The sequence below is a fragment of the Odocoileus virginianus genome, chromosome 20 (genome assembly GCF_023699985.2).
Source record: "Odocoileus virginianus isolate 20LAN1187 ecotype Illinois chromosome 20, Ovbor_1.2, whole genome shotgun sequence".
Lineage (NCBI taxonomy): Eukaryota > Metazoa > Chordata > Mammalia > Artiodactyla > Cervidae > Odocoileus > Odocoileus virginianus.
In genome coordinates, this window is record NC_069693.1 from 24126773 (window position 1) to 24146430 (window position 19658).

Sequence of the window (19658 nt, forward strand, 5' to 3'; positions counted from 1 at the left end):
CTGCAAGCCCCTTGTGTGCAGGAACCGGGTCTCAGTTATTACCATACGAGTAAACAGATTACTCTTCCCCAGCAACTGTAATGCGCCTACAGCTAGATTTTAAGTAGAAATTCTTGGGTGGGAGGCCTGAATGGAGACCATAAAGACATTTGGATCAGTGTCACACTGACAGGGTGACATCGCCACATCACTGCAGGTTGAAGGGAATTCCCTGGTGGTCAGTGGTTAGGAATCAGTGCTTTCACTGCTGGGGCCCCAGGTTCAGTCTCTGGTTGGGGAACTAAGGTCCTCAAGTGGCACAGCATGGCCAAAAATAACTAACTACAGTTCCGAATCAAGCACCTTTAGTCATCTCGGTGGAAGGACAGGTGGCAGTGGCCAACAATGACAGAGAGTGACCCAACGCCTGAAGGCTCAGTTCCCATCCACCTCTTGCTCCCATTAGCTTTGCTTCCCGGTCTTCACTGGCCACCCCCCCGCCAAGGACTTCCAGCAGTGTTCCCAGCAGCCTCACACTCGGTGAAGTTTATTTTTCTTTCCTTTCTGGGCTAGGCTGTCTGCAGACACAGCTGATGAGCTATTTAGAGCTCACCAGAGACCTTGGGCCTTTCCATGTCTCCAAGATTAGGGCTTTTAAATCTCCAGAGGTCATTAATGCCAAGGCAAGAGAGTCAATAAATCTGATACGCTTTCATCAAAGCAGGATAAAAAGGGAGAGAGAAAAGGAGGGTGGATGAGAAGTCTATCATAGGAGGGTATGAACTTTCACATGTCAAAAAACTGTGTGGGAGCCTGTTAAAATGCAGATTCTGACCAACACGGCCCAATACTGACGGCTGATGGGGAACGGAGGCCTCCAGCCCTTCACATCAAACACACACACAAACATGCTCATGCACACTCATGTACATTCACACATAATCTTAAAATAAATATATATATATAGTACATAATAAAGAAAAATTAATTACTTAAGCCCCTGTATCTTCTTAACCAAGATCTCTTTCACAGATTTTAGACCTATAAGTGAAAAACTTTATGAACCCAAAAGCAAATTCAATGCATTCTTCCATTTGCTCATACCATTTCCCTGTTTGACAATGGAAAATCTATAGGGATTCTAAACAGAGGAGCTAGTTATTCAAGTTGGAAGAAATCTTTTTTTCTCATCTTTTTTGTTTGTTTATTTTGTTTTGGGCTATAGCCAATTAAGAATTAACAATGTGGTGACAGTTTCAGATGAACAGTGAAGGGAGTCAGCCATACATACACATGTATCCATTCTTCCCCAAACTCCCCTCCCATCCAAGCTGCCACATAACATTCAACTGAGTTCCATGTGCCATCCTGTAGGTCCATCTTGGTTATCCATTTTAAATATAGCAGTATGTCCACACCCATCCCAAACTCCCTAACTGTCTCTTCCCTTCCACCATAAGTTCATTCTCTTTAAGTCTGAATCTCTTTCCGTTCTGTAAGTTTACTTGTATCATTTCTTTTTAGATTCTGCATATAAGAGATGTCAAAGGATATTTATTCTTTTCTGTCTGCAAGTCAGAAGAAATCTTAAGTCTGTGGTTGGAGCTACAGCATAGTTCACAGACAGTCCTATGATGGTTTCACCCATCAGTTGACACCACCTTAACGCCCTGATTTCATATAAGAGCCCAGGAGGAGGGGGTAAAATCACAGGTGATGAAGAATCAGCAAACCACAGAGGGATTCCAACGCCCTGGCTTTCCACCTTTAGTCTGGAATTTCCCAACCATTTCTCACCTGACGGTATCTCTGAAGAGGGCTGCCAGTACCATCGGGCCCCTAATGGGTTCTTTTTCCCTCCACGCTCACCCCACTGTTAGCTTCTCTAGTTACCGGCATTAGCCCCTAAGCCACTGGACTGAACCCCTGGACGGTGCACAAGTCTCTCTGCAAACGTCCACCCTCCCTCTCATCAGTGTCTTCCTCTCCACATACTCATCTCTTCTCTCTCAGCCTCCCATGGCATGAAACCTCACATACACTGCGTATGCCATGAGGACTGCATGTGGAAAGCAGACACCATGCTTCTGGCAAGCCTCGTGAAGGCAATGTGTGCACGACACTGGGCACACAGGAGATCTGCAAAACCTGAATTGACTTAGGCACAGTTCCCAAGTCAGCCCTCATTCCAGCAAAATAAAACAAACACTGGGGGATTACTGGAGGGTGTGGAAGGCCCTGCCCATGCCAACTAGCACACACTCTCCCAGGGGGCTCCGCAACACTGGACCAGGGAACTCGGGCTGAGGATGCAGCCCGGGACGGCACACTCGCAGACAGAGCCCTGGGTACTCCATGTGACAGTCCCCTCTCCAAGCACCAAACAGTACCAGACTGGCCCTCTCAGGCCACCAAGATTACTGCTATTCTGACACATGGTCTGGCAGTGGCCAGCTTTCATCTGGACCCTGTTCCCAAGGCCCAGATGACATTCTCCCACCTGAGATCTCTAAGTGGTGGAAGCGCGACTGACAAGACCAGCGTGGAGCACCGTCTTAGAATCACTAGCTCCACTGCTGTAAAGATGAACAGGGCAGAAGAGAAATGAGTGCTCGTCATCCAACCTGGAGAAACCCTGAAGTTCTGAAACCTGTCTGCCTCAACAGTAGACAACAATCTCTGCAACCGAACACCACCCCTATTCAGCTTACCAAGATTGGTAGATGATAGTTTCTGTATTGTGAAATATATCATGCAAATGAAAGCATATATTAAATATTCAGTTAAAGAAAAAAAACTCTGGGCTAAGAAATAGCATTCCCAGTACCCAGAAGCTTTCATTGTGTTTTTTCTTCATTAAACCCACCAGTGACAACCATTCTCCTGAATTTAGGTAGGGTTAATGATTCCCTTCTGTTTTTTACAGTTTTACCACCTACGAAGGTATCCATAAAAGATACATATATATATATATACATGGTTTCATTTTACATTTTTAAACTTTATATAAATGACATCATACTGTATATTTTTTCTGTCATCTGCAGCTCTTGTTCAACATTATGTTTCTGAGATTCCAACACACTGATATTAACTATCTATTCCCCATTTTTTTGCTACCAGACAGCATTTCATTGCAAGACTATACAACAGTGTGTGATATTAACTCTTTCTTTACTCAACCAGACCCACTGAGTGGATACTAATGTGGTTGGTCTGCTAATAACTTTATGCCATGGGTGGTGATACCATGCTGGCTTCCATGTGGCAGCCCAAATGGCAAAACAACTAGAGATGTTCCACCTGATGACCCATAACGAGTCGGAAAGATCCGACTAGGAGACAGAGCTATGAGGTCCTGTTCTGCAAGCACTTGGGAATGTTGCTGGATGAACTTGGGGAGATGAATCCTTAAGATACAGCTCTTACATGGTTCCAATTCTATAGCTTTATAAAGCAGGGGCAGGAGAGGAAAAGGCTGCTTTCACACTGCAATCTTCACCTTCACAGGCACATCAGAGCACCTTTGATCATGGAGAATAGCACCCAAATCCAAGAAAAACCTACCCTTTCAGACGGCGAAAGCTAAATATTTAGTCTGGGAGGCGGTGGGCCGAAGCCCGTCATTCTCTCTGCCACAGGAAACCAAGGACAGCGGAGGATTGTCCCTGAGTCCTGAAGGTTTGATTCATCACCCTCCTAACTACAGACTCCTGGACAGGAATGCCTCATTATGTGTTACGTCCCAGGTTTGGAGGTGGGGAAGTGGGGCGTGAAAGACAGTCTCCAGATGCAACTCCTGGCCACCTTTACTGTGTGATGCCTGTGTGCAAGGCCCTCAGATGGTATTGTGTGTTAGTCACTCAGTTGAGTCTGGCTCTTTCCGACCCCATGGACTGTAACTCACCAGGCTCCTCTGTCCATGGGATTCTCCAGCAAGAATGCTGAAGTGAGTAGACATTCCCTTCTCCAGGGGATCTTCCCAACCCAGAGATTGAACATGGGTCTCCTGCGTCACAGGCAGGTTCTTTACCATCTGAGCCACCTAACTCATCCCAGTTAATTCCTGCAGTGATCCCGTGAGGCAGGCAATAACCCCCATTTTACACCTGAAAAGACTGAGGCTGAGAAGTTTGATGACTTGCCCAATAATGTATAGCAAGTCAGTGACAGGCCAGGATTCAGTCTACAGCTGCTGCCAGAGCCTCGCACTCATCCAGTATACCACTCTGCCACCCCCTGTGTACACGGTGACTTCACAAAGGCCATACATGCCCAAGTGTCTGCCACCAAATGGCAGCGGATTCCACACCCACACACAATGAATACCTGGATGGCAGAGGCCTGTGAAAATTCACAGACCACACATGGAAAATGCAGCAGTAGCCAGGCAGATGGAGGAGGCTCCCACACGGCTTCAATCGCCTACAAGCACTCTGTCCGCTGACAGTTAACCAGCACTACATGTCCACTGTGTGTTGTGGGCAAAATTGTGACCGATTTTCTACTGAAGTCTGGCTACTGCTCTAACCATCAACAACCCTCAACACAAACAAGAGCACAAAGGGGGGCTAACCAGATATGTGAATTTCAAGGTCTACCCATCAGAGAACTGAAGAGAGCAACAAATAGCTCAAGAACTTAAGTCCGAAACTGTTAAGAGCTGAACGCTGCCTTCCAGCCCCAAATTGAGTGACATCAGCTGTGCTTGACACAAATTTTCCAAGTCAGCTCAAAGACCAAGATGGCAGTGCCGAGCACCAGGGCTCAGAGGCAGCGTTCTCACAGTGGACACCTGAAGTGTTCCTCTCCACCAGCTACTCGCCACTGAAGAGATTCCGTTTTTCTAGCTCTGGGTGCCAATGGTGCCTCTGTTGATACAAGATTTGCCGATTGCATTGTTGTTCCTTAACCTGTGAGACTACAGTAGTCATGTACGGACGTGAGAGTTGGACCATAAAGAAGGCTGAATGCTGAAGAATTGATGCTTTCAAATTGTGGTGCTGGAGAAGATTCTTGAGAGTCTCTTGGGCAGCAAGAACATCAAACCAGTCAATCGTAAAGGAAATCAGTCCTGAATATTCATTGGAAGGACTGATGCTGAAGCTGAAGCACCAATACTTTGGCCACCTGATGCAAAGAACTGACTCATTGGAAAAGACCCTGATGCTGGGAAAGATTGAAGGCAGGAGGAGAAGGGGACGACCGAGGATCAGATGGTTGGATGGCATCACCAACTCAATGGACATGAGTTTGAGCACAGTCTGGGAGATAGTGAAGGACAGGGAAGCCTGGTGTGCTGCAGTCCATGGGGTCACAAAGAGTCAGACACAACTGAGCAACTGAACAACAACAACCCTGTGAGGCTCAGCCACTTTTCCTAACTTAAAGTCTCTCTTCTCCATGATATACTAGGTGACCCATCTTCAGGATATGAGGCCAGAGCTCTGCAGAAGCTTGGAGAAAAGACAACAGGGAAACAGTACCTCTGCTACTAATGATGCTATAGACAGAAGATCCAAACGTCTAACCCTCTCTTATTCCTGATGCCTGCCGGCCATTGAGACCTCACAAACCCTCAAAACCACAAAATCCAGACAGGCTGATCGCTGTCCTCAGAGCAGTCTTCCCAGATGCTGTGGGTATATAGCAGCCCCAGCTCGCTATATACTCTGTTTCTTAAAGCACTATTCCCCCATGCCCCAGGACTTGTTTGGGAAGATTTTGCCAGTTATTCACCTGCTCTCTGGTTTACAAACTACATTCCATATGATTCTTTTCCTTAAAATTTCTTTAAAACATCTAGGAATTTTGTACAGTGTAACAAACAATGAAACAATAAGCAATATATAATAAAAACTCCTCCCCATCTAATATACTTAAAACTAATCCCCTGCCTGGGAATTTAGTGGCCATGGAGATGAATATGCACCATTAACACTGCTATAAGATGGGGATGTCAGTAAATAAAGTCTAATAATAACATTATTTGTGACATGTATACAACAAGTATAATACAGCTCAGACTCTGAGTGCAGAAGGTCTGAATCAGCACTCCAAAGGGAATCATGGATCATCCCCACAAACAAAAATGTACAGACAGAAAATGCCACATACACATACACTGCTCTGGGACCTCCCTGGTGGTCTGCTGGTTAGAAATCTTCCTGCTAATGCAGGTCGCAGGGGTTTGATCCCTGGTCCAGGAGGATCCCACAGGCCTTGGGGCAGCTAGGCCCGTGCACCACAACTACTGAAGCCTGTGTGCCCTAAGGCCCACGCTCTGCAACAAGAGAAACCACTGCAATGAGGCGCCTTCGCACCACAACTAGAGAGCAGCCCCAGATCACCATTAACTAGAGAAAACCTTTGCACAGCAAGCCTAAATAAAAAGGAAAAAAAAAAAGAACCACTGCTCTAAGTGCTCCTTTGTATTTCCTGGAAGGATAACTGTGGCCATGGTACCTGATCATCAAAAAGCAGTTAAGCTCTGCTCAGTAGTTCCTTTTGGCCAAATAAACAACTTGGTCCATCCCCATCTTTGTCAAGGAACCACTGACCCTTCTGAGAATCCTGAGCTGTGTATTCCCCTCTGGGCCATATTAACATACTTATAAGTCTTGCAAGTCAGTTACAACTTCTCTGGAAATTTCTGACAGTTTATAACATAAACTGTTCCTTGTCACTTTCCCACATGTTTTCAGGAGCTCTAAGCAATCCTGGCTCCCCCTCCTTCACAGGGCAGGAGGAGGATGTCTTACCGGGATCTCCCACCAAAGCAGTTTGTGCTCGGGGGCTGGTGGCGGTTCTCTGGAGCAACGGCTGTCCCGCTGGATTCTCTTGAAGGTGGCTGTGAACCTGGAAAAGGGATCCATCATAAGAAATAAACATTGAGAAGCTCACACCTCTGTTCGAGATGTGGGTACAGCAACACCGCTAACTGCGTGTTTCCACCCCTGAGCGAGTGTCCGCTCAGCTGCAGCTGCCAGCCCAACAAGGACAGGGAGGGCCAGGTGAGATCTGACTGGGGCCGAGGAACAGAGGGGCTCAAACCCGGAAACACCTCCTCTTCCTCGAGACCTTCAAGAACGTCTCAGGCACTTACAGGCATGTTGCCTTATACATTAAATGAAACCACACCATGTGAGACAAAGGCCAGATGCTGGCCATGCAAAGTGGGGGCAAGGAATTGGGGCATCTCTCCACATCACAATCAGTGAGCTTTTGAAAAGCTACATCAGGAACATCCCTGGCAGTTCAGGGGTTAAGAATCCACCTTCCAATGCAGGGGACATAGGTTCCAGCCCTGGTCAGGGAACTAAGATCCTACATGCCGCAGGACAAGTAAGCCCACAACTAGAGAGCCCGTGGGCCACAATGAAGACCTGATGCAGACAAAAAAATAAATAAATATTTTTAAAATAAAATAAAAAAACCTAATAAAGTCTGATCAGACCCAATCTAAACCAAATCATGACACTCTCCTGATTAAAAACCCTTCAACAGCTTTCTGCTTCTTACGCTGAGGTTCCAAATCCTTATCAAGGTCTTAGAGGCTATGTGATCCAACTGGCTTCATCTCCCACCACTCTACTTTTCCCACTCCTCACTATCCAACTGGCCATCCCTATGCCTAGAAAGGCCACATTCACTTCCATCTGAGAGCCTTTGTGCCTGAGACCCCTCTACCTCTTACTCAGCCACCCCAACACCTCACATCCCCACCTTGGCCTGTCTAAATTCATGTTCCAGCGGGTCTCAGCATCCTCAAAGAAAACCTTCTCTGGGTCCCTAGTTTAGATGAGATTCCCCCTAAAGTGGAGGAACCTCACACCACCCAGCACTCTTCCTTCATAGTTCAGGTCAGTTATGATTATATAATTATTTGTGCATTTACTCATTTGGTGTCTAACATCCCCTGCCCCCACCGAGTAGATTATAAGCTCTAGGGAGCAGAGACCATGTGAATTTTGCCCCTGCCATCTGACCAGGACCTGGTCCAGGAGCTAGTACACACCCAGTGCTCAATTATGGACATATATGCTGAATGAGTGAATGATGCATGTTCTCTAGATGCACAGAAAGTGCCCCAAGCACCAAGGAGCCCAGCTGAGGGAGGATTTGCAGCGGTCAAGGCCCATCCAGTCACTGAAACTCCGCCCAAATGCCCTTGAAACAGAACTCGAATCTCACCCCCTGCAGCTACGGAAAGCCTGGTTGGGGCCTGGAAAGCACCATAGTTACATCATATTTAATGAGAAAAAATTATGCAGAGAGCCAACCCATTTCAGACCTCAGATGTCATGAAATAATTTCCTGCTAGATCCAAAGGTGACTAATTTCAGCCTAGATGAAAAGAAACAAACCGCCCACATTCAGGACGAGGCAGGAACCACTCTCCGATTTCCCTGCTTCTTGCCTGTATGTTGCTGGTGTGAATCTCTGAGACACACGGTTCCCCTCTCCCAACCAAGACCATCCCATAAAAGACATTCTCAAGTTCCCCAGGGAGTTTAAGTGCATTGGGAAGAAGAAAAACAGGCCCAAGTAACATTTAATAAAGATGTTTTATTTTCCAAAGTCCATATAGGATGAAAGGATGTCTCTCTCTGTTCTCAAACTAAAACAACAACATACTCACAAAGACTTGACATTTATTTTGGTCCTTTATCAGAAAGCAGTCCTTGAAAAATCACGTCATGATTGGAATCCACGATGCTCAGAAGAGTCTGGGCTGGCTGAGCAGTACCTGAACCCAGATATCTGGTAGAGAACCAAGCTCTGGGCACCTCCACAGCTCTGCCCCGCCCCGCCCCACCCTGCCCTGTCCCGGCACAGGCCTTGGGGAGCAGGGCGGCACTCACCATCCGTCACGGCACTGCCATTAGGCACGCTTCCCAGATCAACAGTCGGCCCGTCCAGGAAAATTGTCAGCTCACCACCCGAGACAACACCGCCTTTGTTCTCTGTCTGCAGGTTCAGGGTCAGCTGTGTGTTCTCCACTGTTGGACACAAAAAGCAATGTGGATGGACAAACGCAAACGCACACCAAGATTAAGATTCTGTAAGTTATGAGCTCCCACTTCACCAACTCTGGCTTCCCTGGCAACGTTTTTCACTGCATCTTCAAACGTGTCTTGTGGCACGGAAAAAGGAACGCAGAGGAATATGCCTAACTGTTGTATCAGGCTGGTGGGAAAGGATGTGCTTGTTTTTTCTTCTTAACATTTTAGAGCGTTAGGTTTGCTAGGTAATTTCTATATTACTTATATGTTTGCTTATATCTGCAGGACTGAAAGAAAAGAGTAAGAGATACTGATGGTATGCAGAGGAAGAAAGCAGTTCCAAGCAACATCCCCCGACCAGTATAGAGTGGGAGCGAAAAGAGTCAAAACAGGTCAAGGGCACTAAGGAAAAGTCATCAGGAGTCATCTCTACATAAACAATTGTAGAGACTTATTATTTGGGCTAAAAAGTTGGGTTTTTCCATTAATTTTTTTTTTTTTTTTGACCATGCCTCAAGGCATTCGGGATCTAGTTCCCTGACCAGGGATTGAACCTGCACCCCCACCACCACCCTGCATTGGAAGCACAGAGTCTCAACCACTGGACCACCAGGGAAGCCCTAAAAAAGTTGTTTTTTAATTTTCAATCCTGGAAATGTTTTGCTTTGAAATAAGGGGTTAAAAAAAGTTTACAACAGAAGTTCAGTACGGGCAAGTTAGTCCTGTAGTTACAGGGTCCTGGCTGAGTTCCATAAAGAGAGACTAACGGACACCTGACTCCACGAGCTGAGGTGACAGGGCAGCCCAGGGTCACCCAGCCCCCAGAACACTAGGCAAGTTCAGCCCTAAGGGCAAAGAAGCAGCAGAACGAGCCGACACAAGGCACGGGCACCAAACCCCAGGGGAGCTGGAAACTCCTGCACACGCACACCCGACCCCACCACTGAGACCAGCCACACAGAATGGCCTCCATCCAGTTACTGCTCGGGACCCACAGCCTCCAGCTCAGGGCTGTGCAATAATTACCAAGAAAGGGCGGTGTTTATGAGAACTTCCAAAGAGTATGCAGTCCTTCCACGCCTCCCCACATCTTACAAAGCCAGACCAGGAAAATGCCACATATTCCAACCTCCCTCCTTGCCCACACTACCCATCAAACCACCACTTCATTTTATCTCTTAGTTGCTACTGTATTATTATAAGCTGGTTTTCTAGAACAAGGCAGGGTATGTATAAATAACTATCTCCATGAGCATTTCCTAGAGACAACTGCCCCCCACCAAAAAAAGTCTGCCCTGCATCTCTCTAAGAAACAGATACAGTCCTTTAAGAACTCAGACCCCCAAAAAAGTCTCAATCAATTCGAGGATTTAAGGTAGAAATTAGTTACCCTTCAGGTTTCCAAGCTCTCAAGGCATCTCCCCTCCCTTAACTTTCTTCCCCGTGATGCACTCTGAGTCCTTCTGCCTCTGTTCTCAGTCAGCTTCACTAAGGGGTGTGGTGAGCTCCAAATACTTCCGGAAAAGAACACCTGCAGCCTGAAGACCAGTTCCTTCAAAAGTCCAAGAGAGACTTCCCTGAGGTCCAGTGGCTAAGACTCCATGCTCCCAAAACAGGGGGTCAGCGTTTGATCTCTGGCCAGGGAACTAAATCCCCATGTTGCAACTAAGACCATGTGCCGCCAAATAAATACAGATATTTTTTAATATTTCTATAGGACCTCCCTGGTGGCACAGTGGGTAAGAATCAGCCTGCCGATGCAGGTGACCCCTGCTAAGGGAAGATTCCACATGCTGCAGAGCGAGTAAGCCTGTGTGCCACAACTACCGAAGTCAGAGGACCTAAAGCCTCTGCTCCACAGCAAGAGACGCCACCGCAGTGAGAAGCCCCTGCAATGCAATGAACAGTAGCTCCTGCTTGCTGAAACCAGAGAAAGCCCGCACACCACAATGAAGAGCCCACACACCAAAAATAAACTTTTTAAAATTTCTATAAAAGAACACTTGTAACCTGAAAACTAGTTCCTTCAAAAGTCCAAGAGAAGAGTGGAGATTCCTTCTAAAAAAACTAGGAATAGAACCATATGACCCAACAATTCCACTTACTGGGCATATACCCTGAGAAAACTATAATTGAAAGAGATGCATGTGCTCCAATGTCTGTTCCAGCACTATCTACAATAGCTAGCATATAGAAGCAACCTAGGTATCTATCGACGAATGGATAAAGAAGTTGTGGAGCACATATACAATGGAATATTACTCAGCCATGAAAAGAACACATTTGAGTCAGTCCTAATGAGGTGAACGAACCTAGAGACTATTACACAGAGTGCAGTAAGTCAGAAAGAGAAAAACAAATATATTAACACATGTATATACAGAATCTAGAAAGATGGTACTGATAAGCCTGTTCACAGGGCAGCAAATCGCTCAGCCGGTAAAGAATCTGCCTGCTATACAGGACCTGGGTCGGGAAGCTCCCCTGGAGAAGCGAATGGCTACCCACTCCAGTACTGTCGCCTGGAGAATACCAAGAACAGAGAAGTCTGGTGGGCTACAGTCCATGGGGTTGCAAAGAATCGGACATAATTGCGTGACTAACACTTTTAGTTTCATAATGGAGATGCAGACATAAACAACACATAGAGAGACTTGTGGACACAGTCAGGGAAGGAGAAGGTGCAACGAACTTAGAGAGTAGCATGGAAAACTATAAATTACCTTATGTAAAACAGATAGCCACTGAAAATGTGCTATATGACACAAGGAGCTCAAATCAGGTTCTCTATGACAACCTGAGGCGGGGTGGATGGGATGAGGTGGGAGGGAGCAAGAGGCAGGGGACATATATATATCTACGGCTGGATGGTGCTGATGTATGGCAGAAACCAACACAATGTTGTAAAGCAATTATCCTCCAGTTAAAAAACAAAGTCCAAGAGAGGGGAAAGAGCCGAGGCATTTGAACCAGCAGCATCATCTGCCAGCCATGCAAACGAGCCGCCTTGGAAATGGACCCTTCAGACTCGGTCTAGCTTTCAGATAACTGCAGCCCACCCAGTGTATTGAGTACAACTTCACGGAAGAGCCCAGGCCAGACTGCCCAGCTAAGCTGTTCCCAAAACCTGACCCACTGAAACTATGAGATAATAAATGTTTACTTGTTTTTTTCCATCAAGAAGCATCTCCGTATTCTTCATGCTGAGATCTAGGGCATAAGTCCCTAGCAGGCAATAGAGCTTGAAGTCTAAGACAAGTACCAGTTAGGCAGACTGGATTCAAACACAGTACCAGATGGGCAGACTGGATTACTTACCTTGAGCATTGGTCTCTCTACCTGCAAAACAGGAGGAGTAAGAACACACTTTCCAGAGAATATATGTTAAGAATTAAATAGCATCGAGTAGGTTCCTGGTAAGCTGTCATTTTTATTATGTCCCTGTTGTGTTGTTCCTTTAAAAAATTTTAATTTAGAGGAAAGTTTTTTTCTTTGGTCACATCATGCAGTATGTGGGATCTTAGTTCCCTGACCAGGGATCAAACTCGAGCCCTCTGGAGTGCATGCTTCCATGCACTGGAAGCACGGAGTCTTAACTACTGGACTGCCAGGGAAGTTCCTATTATCGCTCTGCTGATGCTCCTGTTTTTAGGCTGGAGAGCCCAAATTTCTCTTGATCTAACTCATTCATTGTATGTTCACTCTTCTCCTGACCTTTCTAAGCCTTTTTCAAGCTTCGGGAAAAGAGTCAACAAAAGTCTTCCAAGGTCAGTCACATACCCATTACAAGGACAAATGGTCTTCCATCTTATTTCTATGATACTTCCTAAAGATGTTCTGCATGCCACTGTCGGAAATGTGCCGGGATAAGCATTCTAGAAGGGTTCCTCAATTCCCTTCTTAGTATCTCAAAGGCCATCATTTTACAAAGAGAGTGCAGACACCATCCTCCCTCCTTCCTGGAGGGATGATAATATTTGACCGGAAACTAGAGGAGCCTAAGGCCTCTTGCTGCTAATTTCCACCTACTGACAGCCACCTCGCTGTGGTCTTCTGCCAAAGTCAGGGGCACAGACTGCATTTTCCTCTCCATTGGGCTCAAGTCAAGGTGCCAACTCAATTACCTGCTCACCTTGTCCAGCAGTGTCATTATACACACAGGTTCAGAGTTACAAGTCTTGGAGACACATTTGACTTTCACAAAGAGCCAGTGATGGGGGAGGTTTTTCTCTTTAGTATTAGTCGCTCGGTCGTGTCCAATTCTTTGCGACCCCATGGACTACAGCCCACTCAGCTCCTCTATCCATGGAATTCTCCAGACAAGAATTCAGGAGTGGGTAGCCATTCCCTTCTCCAGGGGAACTCCCCAACCCAGGGATCAAACCCGGGACTCTGGCACTGCAGGCAGATTCTCTAATGCTGAGCCCCCAGGGAAGATCCCTTTAAACTAAGAACGTAACCCCCTAGTGTTTTATTTACTAAAAGACAAACAGTTCAGAAACACCTCTGGCCATTACTGTCATAACCAAGTAATTGAATTTAGCATCACTAAGAGCAAGACAACCCAACACCCACATGCTTCCTGATGTATTACAGGATGAAGTACACAACAGCACTTTTAAAGTCTTCTTACAGGACTTCCCTGGTGGTCCAGTGGTTAAGAATTCACCTGCCAAAGCAGGGGACATGGGTTCAATCCCTGGTCCAGGAAGATTCCACATGCTGAGGGGCAACTGGAGAAAGTCCCTGGGCAGCAATGAAGACCCAACGCAGCCAAATAAATAAATAAATACAGTCTTCTTACAAAAGCATTTAACCTGAATCCAATCAGGCCACTAAACCTCCTTCCCAGATTACATGAAATAAGGGGATAGAGGAACAAATTCAGTGATACCACAAGACAGCAATCAGACTAACCCAGAATATGGGACATGTATAGGGATGGGAATACCAGACCACCTGACCTGCCTCTTGAGTAACCTGTATGCAGGTCAGGAGGCAACAGTTAGAACTGGACATGGAACAACAGACTGGTTCCAAATAGGAAAAGGAGTATGTCAAGGCTATATATTGTCACCTTGCTTATTTAACTTATATGCAGAGTACATCATGAGAAACGCTGGGCTGGAAGAACCACAAGCTGGAATCAAGGTTGACGGGAGAAATATCAATAACCTCAGATATGCAGATGACACCACCCTTATGGCAGAGAGTGAAGAGGAACTAAAAAGCCTCTTGATGAAAGTGAAAGAGGAGAGTGAAAAAGTTAGCTTAAATTCAACATTCAGAAAACTAACATCATGGCATCCGGTCCCATCACTTCATGGGAAATAGATGGGGAGACAGTGGAAACATTGAGAGACTTTATTTTTTTGGGCTCCAAAATCACTGCAGATGGTGACTGCAGCCATGAAATTAAAAGGTGCTTACTCCTTGGAAGGAAAGTTATGACCAACCTAGATAGCATATTAAAAAGCAGAGACACTACTTTGCCAACAAAGGTTGGTCTGGTCATGGCTATGGTTTTTCCAGTGTCATGTATCGATGTGAGAGTTGGACTGTGAAGAAAGCTGAGCGCCGAAAAATTGATGCTTTTGAACTGTGGTGTTGGAGAAGACTCTTGAGAGTCCCTTCGACTGTAAGGAGATCCAACCAGTCCATCCTAAAGGAGATCAGTCCTGGGTGTTCATTGGAAGGACTGATGCTGAAGCTGAAACTCCAGTACTTTGGCCACCTGAGACGAAGAATTGACTCATTGGAAAAGACCCTAATGCTGGGAGGGATTGAATGCAGGAGGAGAAGGGGACAACACAGGATGAGATGGCTGGATGGCATCACAGACTCGATGGGCATGAGTTTGAGTAAACTCCGGGAGTTGGTGATGGACAGGGAGGCCTGGCGTGCTGCGATTCATGGGGTCGCAAAAAGTCAGACACGACTGGGCGACTGAACTGAACTGAACTGAACTGATAGGGCAACTATCCCAGGCTCCTTGAAAAGCCAAAGTCATTAAAAACATTTAAAATGGGAGGTAGGACAGGCAGGAAGAAGACTCTTGGATTTAAAGGAACATAACTACCAAATGTCTTGGTAGTCTGACTAAGTCTTAGTTTGAAAAATACATTCTTGAGACGATTGGAGAAATTTGCATCCAGGTTGGATATTGAGTGATGTCTTTAATTACCATTTATTTTCTTAGGTTCAGTAATGGCACTATGTCTGTATTTAGGAATGGTTTCATTCTTGGGAGATCCAAGAGTAAATTAGGATGATATCTGCACTTACTCTCACGGTTTTGTAGGAGAATAGACTGAAGTTTTCTGGAGTGAAGTGTCATGATGTCTGCAGTTTACCTTCAAGTGGTTCAGGGAGAAAAAAAAAATGCACACACTCACAGGCTCACACACAGACATGAAATAAATGCAGCAAATTCTTAACAAGTATTGGCTCTTGGTGGAGGGCATTTGGGTGTTTATTGTGTTATTCTTTCAATTCTTTTGTATGTTGAAAAAAGTGCACGTTAAAAAGTTGGGAAAGGGTTGTTTGTTTTTTTTTAATTGGCAAGGCTATTACAAAATTAAAGCTCAGAGAACAGAACACTCTACTATTCTCTTAAAAAAAAAAAAAAAAAACACCTGAGCCAGGGGAGCCCTACAATGCATAATGGGACTAAAGAAACCATTAGCTAATTGAGTGACAGACTCGAGCATACAGGGGAGGCTGAAAGAAGTAAGTGTGGCTGGAAAACATATACTGGAATCTGGGCTATAAATAGCAGCCTTAGCCACCTCGCCTCTGGGGCCCTCAGGTTTCACTCCAGCCATGCCGTGTACTCCACAAAGGGCCTTTCTCTTGCACCAGGTCTTCCCCAGGCCTTTTCAGGCACTGCTCAAAAATCAAAAAGCTGATGAAAACATGGGTGTTAATAAGTCGAGTTCCAGAAATGGAACAGATTCAGCATCGGAGGCTCACCCGCCTCCCTCCATCTCGTGCGGCCCTGCTCCATCGGTGGTCGTGCCTTTCACACACGTGTAGCGAGCGAGCACTCACTCTTCCAGTCTCTGACATCCAACAGGTACAGAAGAGAGAAAATGCTGTGCCCCTGGGTGTTTATATCCTAGCTGAGGCAAACAGACACTATCCATTTTTTTTGTAGTATATCACATAATCCATTAGATTGCAGCAAATGCAGTAGGAAAAAAAAATGAAAGGAGGGAAAGAGATGGGGAGTGACACAGCCAGGAGGCGGCCCTGGGATGGTGAGAAAGTCTCACCAGGAAGGTGACTGTGAGGCAAAGACTTAAAGAAGAATGAGGCAAGGGAGCCATGTCTCTCTCTGGAGGAAGGATATTCCAGGCAGAGAGTGAGTGAGACACAGGAGCCCCAAACGGGGGCCACACCTGACTGGTCTGAGCAAGGGCACGGAGGCCACTGTGGCTGGAGTGGATGAGGAAAGAGAGAAGCAGGAGATGAGGGCGGTGGGAAACTGGAACTCACAAGGAAGGTCTTGGAGCCCTGGTGAAGAGTCTGGCGTTTACTCTGCGTGAGACTGGGAACCACCAGAGGGTTGTGAACAAGGCAGGGAGGTGGTACCTGTGGCAGCGCTGTCACACTGGTTGCAGGAGGAGCGAGAGAGGAAGCAAATGAGACCAGGGAGGAGGTCATGGCGGGCAGGCAGTCCAAGTGATGGCAGTGTCTCCTGGGTGTGGGGTGCCGAAGTGAAACACCCCTTTCCTCCTTGCCAGCATGTGTTAAGAAAGCCCCGTGGCTGACCACCTAGCACGCCAGCCAAGCTCCACTGGCCCACCAGACTCTTGGAATCAAAGCTCTGGGCACATCACTGGCAGGGGCTGCAAAAAGTGCCCACTTAGAGTATGGCTGGGAGAAGTCAGGTTCAATTACAATCAAGTGGAACACAAATCATGAAAAATTTTCACTGGCAAGAGACTTCAGTTCTTTCAAGAAAGCTAAGGCCTTGAGTGCATGTGAACTTTAGCAGGCCTATTTCTTCTTTTCTGTTCTACAAGAACCTTCTGGTTACCAATACCTTGTGATGCTACTTTCTGGAGGTCAAAGACAGCAGTAGGGTTAGATATTAGAAGCTAGGTGGAAAGAATTAGGAAAATCCTCAAGTACTGTGTCAGGAAATCTCTTTAAAAGCTGGCAAACTGGAAGAGACAAGAAGACATTAGGTACTTCCTAATGGAAGCACACACCACCTCAGCAAGCAGGGATTCATGGACTACTCTTGCCACTTTTGTGGATGCTTGACATTTTCCAGAATAGTTTTTTTTTTTTTTAACGTCAGCATAATAAAGAACAGAGATTGTAAACTAAAAAAAAAAAAAAAATTAACACAAATTTAACATTACCTACACATCTTGAAAACTGAAAAGGAGAAAAATATACAATCAAACTGCTTAAGGAGTAGCTCTTGACTCTTATTTTGAGAAATTGCAAAGCCTCAGATTTGCAAGTGGCTTCAGGTTAATAATTTCCTATTGGGAAGAGTTGTTACGTGCAACGAGGATGAGTAATATTTTTCTAAGAGTTACTTTTTCCCTTTTCTGACTTGGACTTTTTAATATGTTTTTTGCATATGGTACCAATAAGTATAGATAAACAAAGCATGGAAGCTACCTTCCTCATTCCCACAGAGGAAGAAAAAAGAAATTACATACACCAGAACTGCCAAACTATGCCCTTATAATGCAGTTCAGTTAAATCCAGAACCCCTACTTGGACAGTCTCACCACCAAATACAAAAGGACTTTCTACTTTAGAATCATCTTCTGTAATGACTGTCCCTCCCTCCCCTCACACCCCTAAAAATGCATGTGCACATATACACTTCTATCTTATAACAGGAAAAATATTTTCTTCCCTTTTTCTTGCTGACTCAGAATACAAATGGAAGGATCAACCTGGAAATTTGAGAAAAACCAAACAGGACACAAAGTAGAATACTTTTAGGGGAGACCAAGTCCTCTAGGGCCAAGAGTCTCAGAAGAAGCCTGATGAAGATGTGACTAAGTCGGCCTTAACAAAGCTGTTCAGAGGAGCAAACAAACCTCCTTCTTCCTGCCTCCTTCTGCCCTCGATCCCACAGGCCCATCAGAAGAAAGTGAAAATAAGCAGGGCATTCATTAACAGGTCAGTGTTCCTTCTGCACATAGCTGTGAAACACTGGTGCACAGAAGAAACGGAACTGCAGGAAATTCCAGAAGGGCAGAGAGTAAACAGACTCCTTTCCCTTCCCTGGTTCCCTGTTAACTCAGACACACACAGGCTGGAGACTACCCCAGGTTTAAAAAGAACACCCTTTCACGTTCCCTATGCAGTAAAGGAAGCCAAGGGGCTTCCAGGATTTACTGTTAATGATGTCTCTTTGGCTTCCAACCTCAGTTGGAGCCTAACAAGAGAAAGCCTTTTCTACCAAGCTAGCAGCAGGTCATAAACACTGGAATTCTTGCTGGGGTACCAATGTTGACTCTGCTTCACCCCACCTTCCCGCGGCCCCCGTCACTCATGCTCTCTTCCCAGAGCACAGGGTGTAAGAGTCCTACTGTGGCCTGGAAGTCTCTTCTGTAGGCTAATGCTGGGAATCCGTTCTTAATAATCATCTCTAAATTAAAGTCTTGGCTGACAGAGGGTTGCATTAACTCCTCCAGAAATGAGAAGAGCTTCGTTTCACAAAGTGTGTGAACTTTTGTTTTTTTCTTGTGCATTCATTCAAGAAGCATTTTCTGGGCATCCACTATTGACACTGTGCTAGAAGCTGTGTTATCATGAAGAATGGAAATAGACATGGTCTCTGCTTTTAGGAACCTCATCAAGTCAGTGATAAAAACAGAAGTCACTAAATAACCTCACAGAGAAATGTAAAGCTAGAGCTGTGAGACAGATTTCATGCAGGAGACCTTATGGTGACATGAGCGCTGGATACTTGGCCTGGTCAGAGCATCAGGAAAAGGTTCCTGAAGAACTGACAACTCAGCTGTGATCTGAAGTCTCAGGGAGAGAGCGAGCAGGTTTGGGGGGGGTGGGTGTGAAGCAGGCTGGATGGGCACATCTACGGGCAGGGAGATGCATCTGGGAAACTGAACAGAGATGAGTGTGTGTGGGTGGAATGGGATGTGATCTGAATGGCGCAGGAGAGCCAGGTGGTGACCAGATGTGGCAGTGGCTTGTGGGCCCTAGTGGTGAAGTCTTTCTCTATCCTAACAGCAGCAGCATGGTACTTAACAGTTTTTAATTAATCAAGGTGTGACAACATCAGCTTCATGATTTTAAAAATCATTCCACAGCATGGAAAACAGACTGGAGGGGAGTAAGAGTAGATGCAGGCAGAGCAGACAGGAGGCCAGAGGGAAGGACCAGACCAGTAGAGGTGGAGGTTTTAGAAGTGGGCAGACAAAACAGAAAAAGAGACTCAGTTGTATAGAACAGACTTGTGGACTCTGGGAGAAGGCGAGGGTGGGATGTTTCAAGAGAACAGCATTGAAACATGTATATTATCTAGGGTGAAACAGATAACCAGCCCAGGTTGGGTACATGAGACAAGTGCTAGGGCCTGGTGCGCTGGGAAGACCCAGAGGGATCGGGTGGAGAGGGAGGTGGGAGGGGGGACTGGGATGGGGAATACATGTAAATCCATGGCTAATTCATTTCAAT

At 45.9% G+C, this 19658-nt stretch overlaps 1 protein-coding gene across 1 annotated transcript in view; it reads right to left on the reverse strand.

Annotated features, from left to right (window-relative positions):
- The window catches only part of WWP2 (WW domain containing E3 ubiquitin protein ligase 2), a 142491-nt gene that overhangs the window by 77333 nt on the left and 45500 nt on the right, over positions 1-19658 (reverse strand). Inside the window, exons 5-6 of the mRNA XM_020870212.2 lie at positions 8844-8981; positions 6741-6837 (exon numbers count right to left, since the gene is read on the reverse strand). Of these exons, the coding sequence (XP_020725871.2) occupies positions 6741-6837; positions 8844-8981 (235 nt within the window). The remainder of the gene's footprint in view (positions 1-6740; positions 6838-8843; positions 8982-19658) is intronic.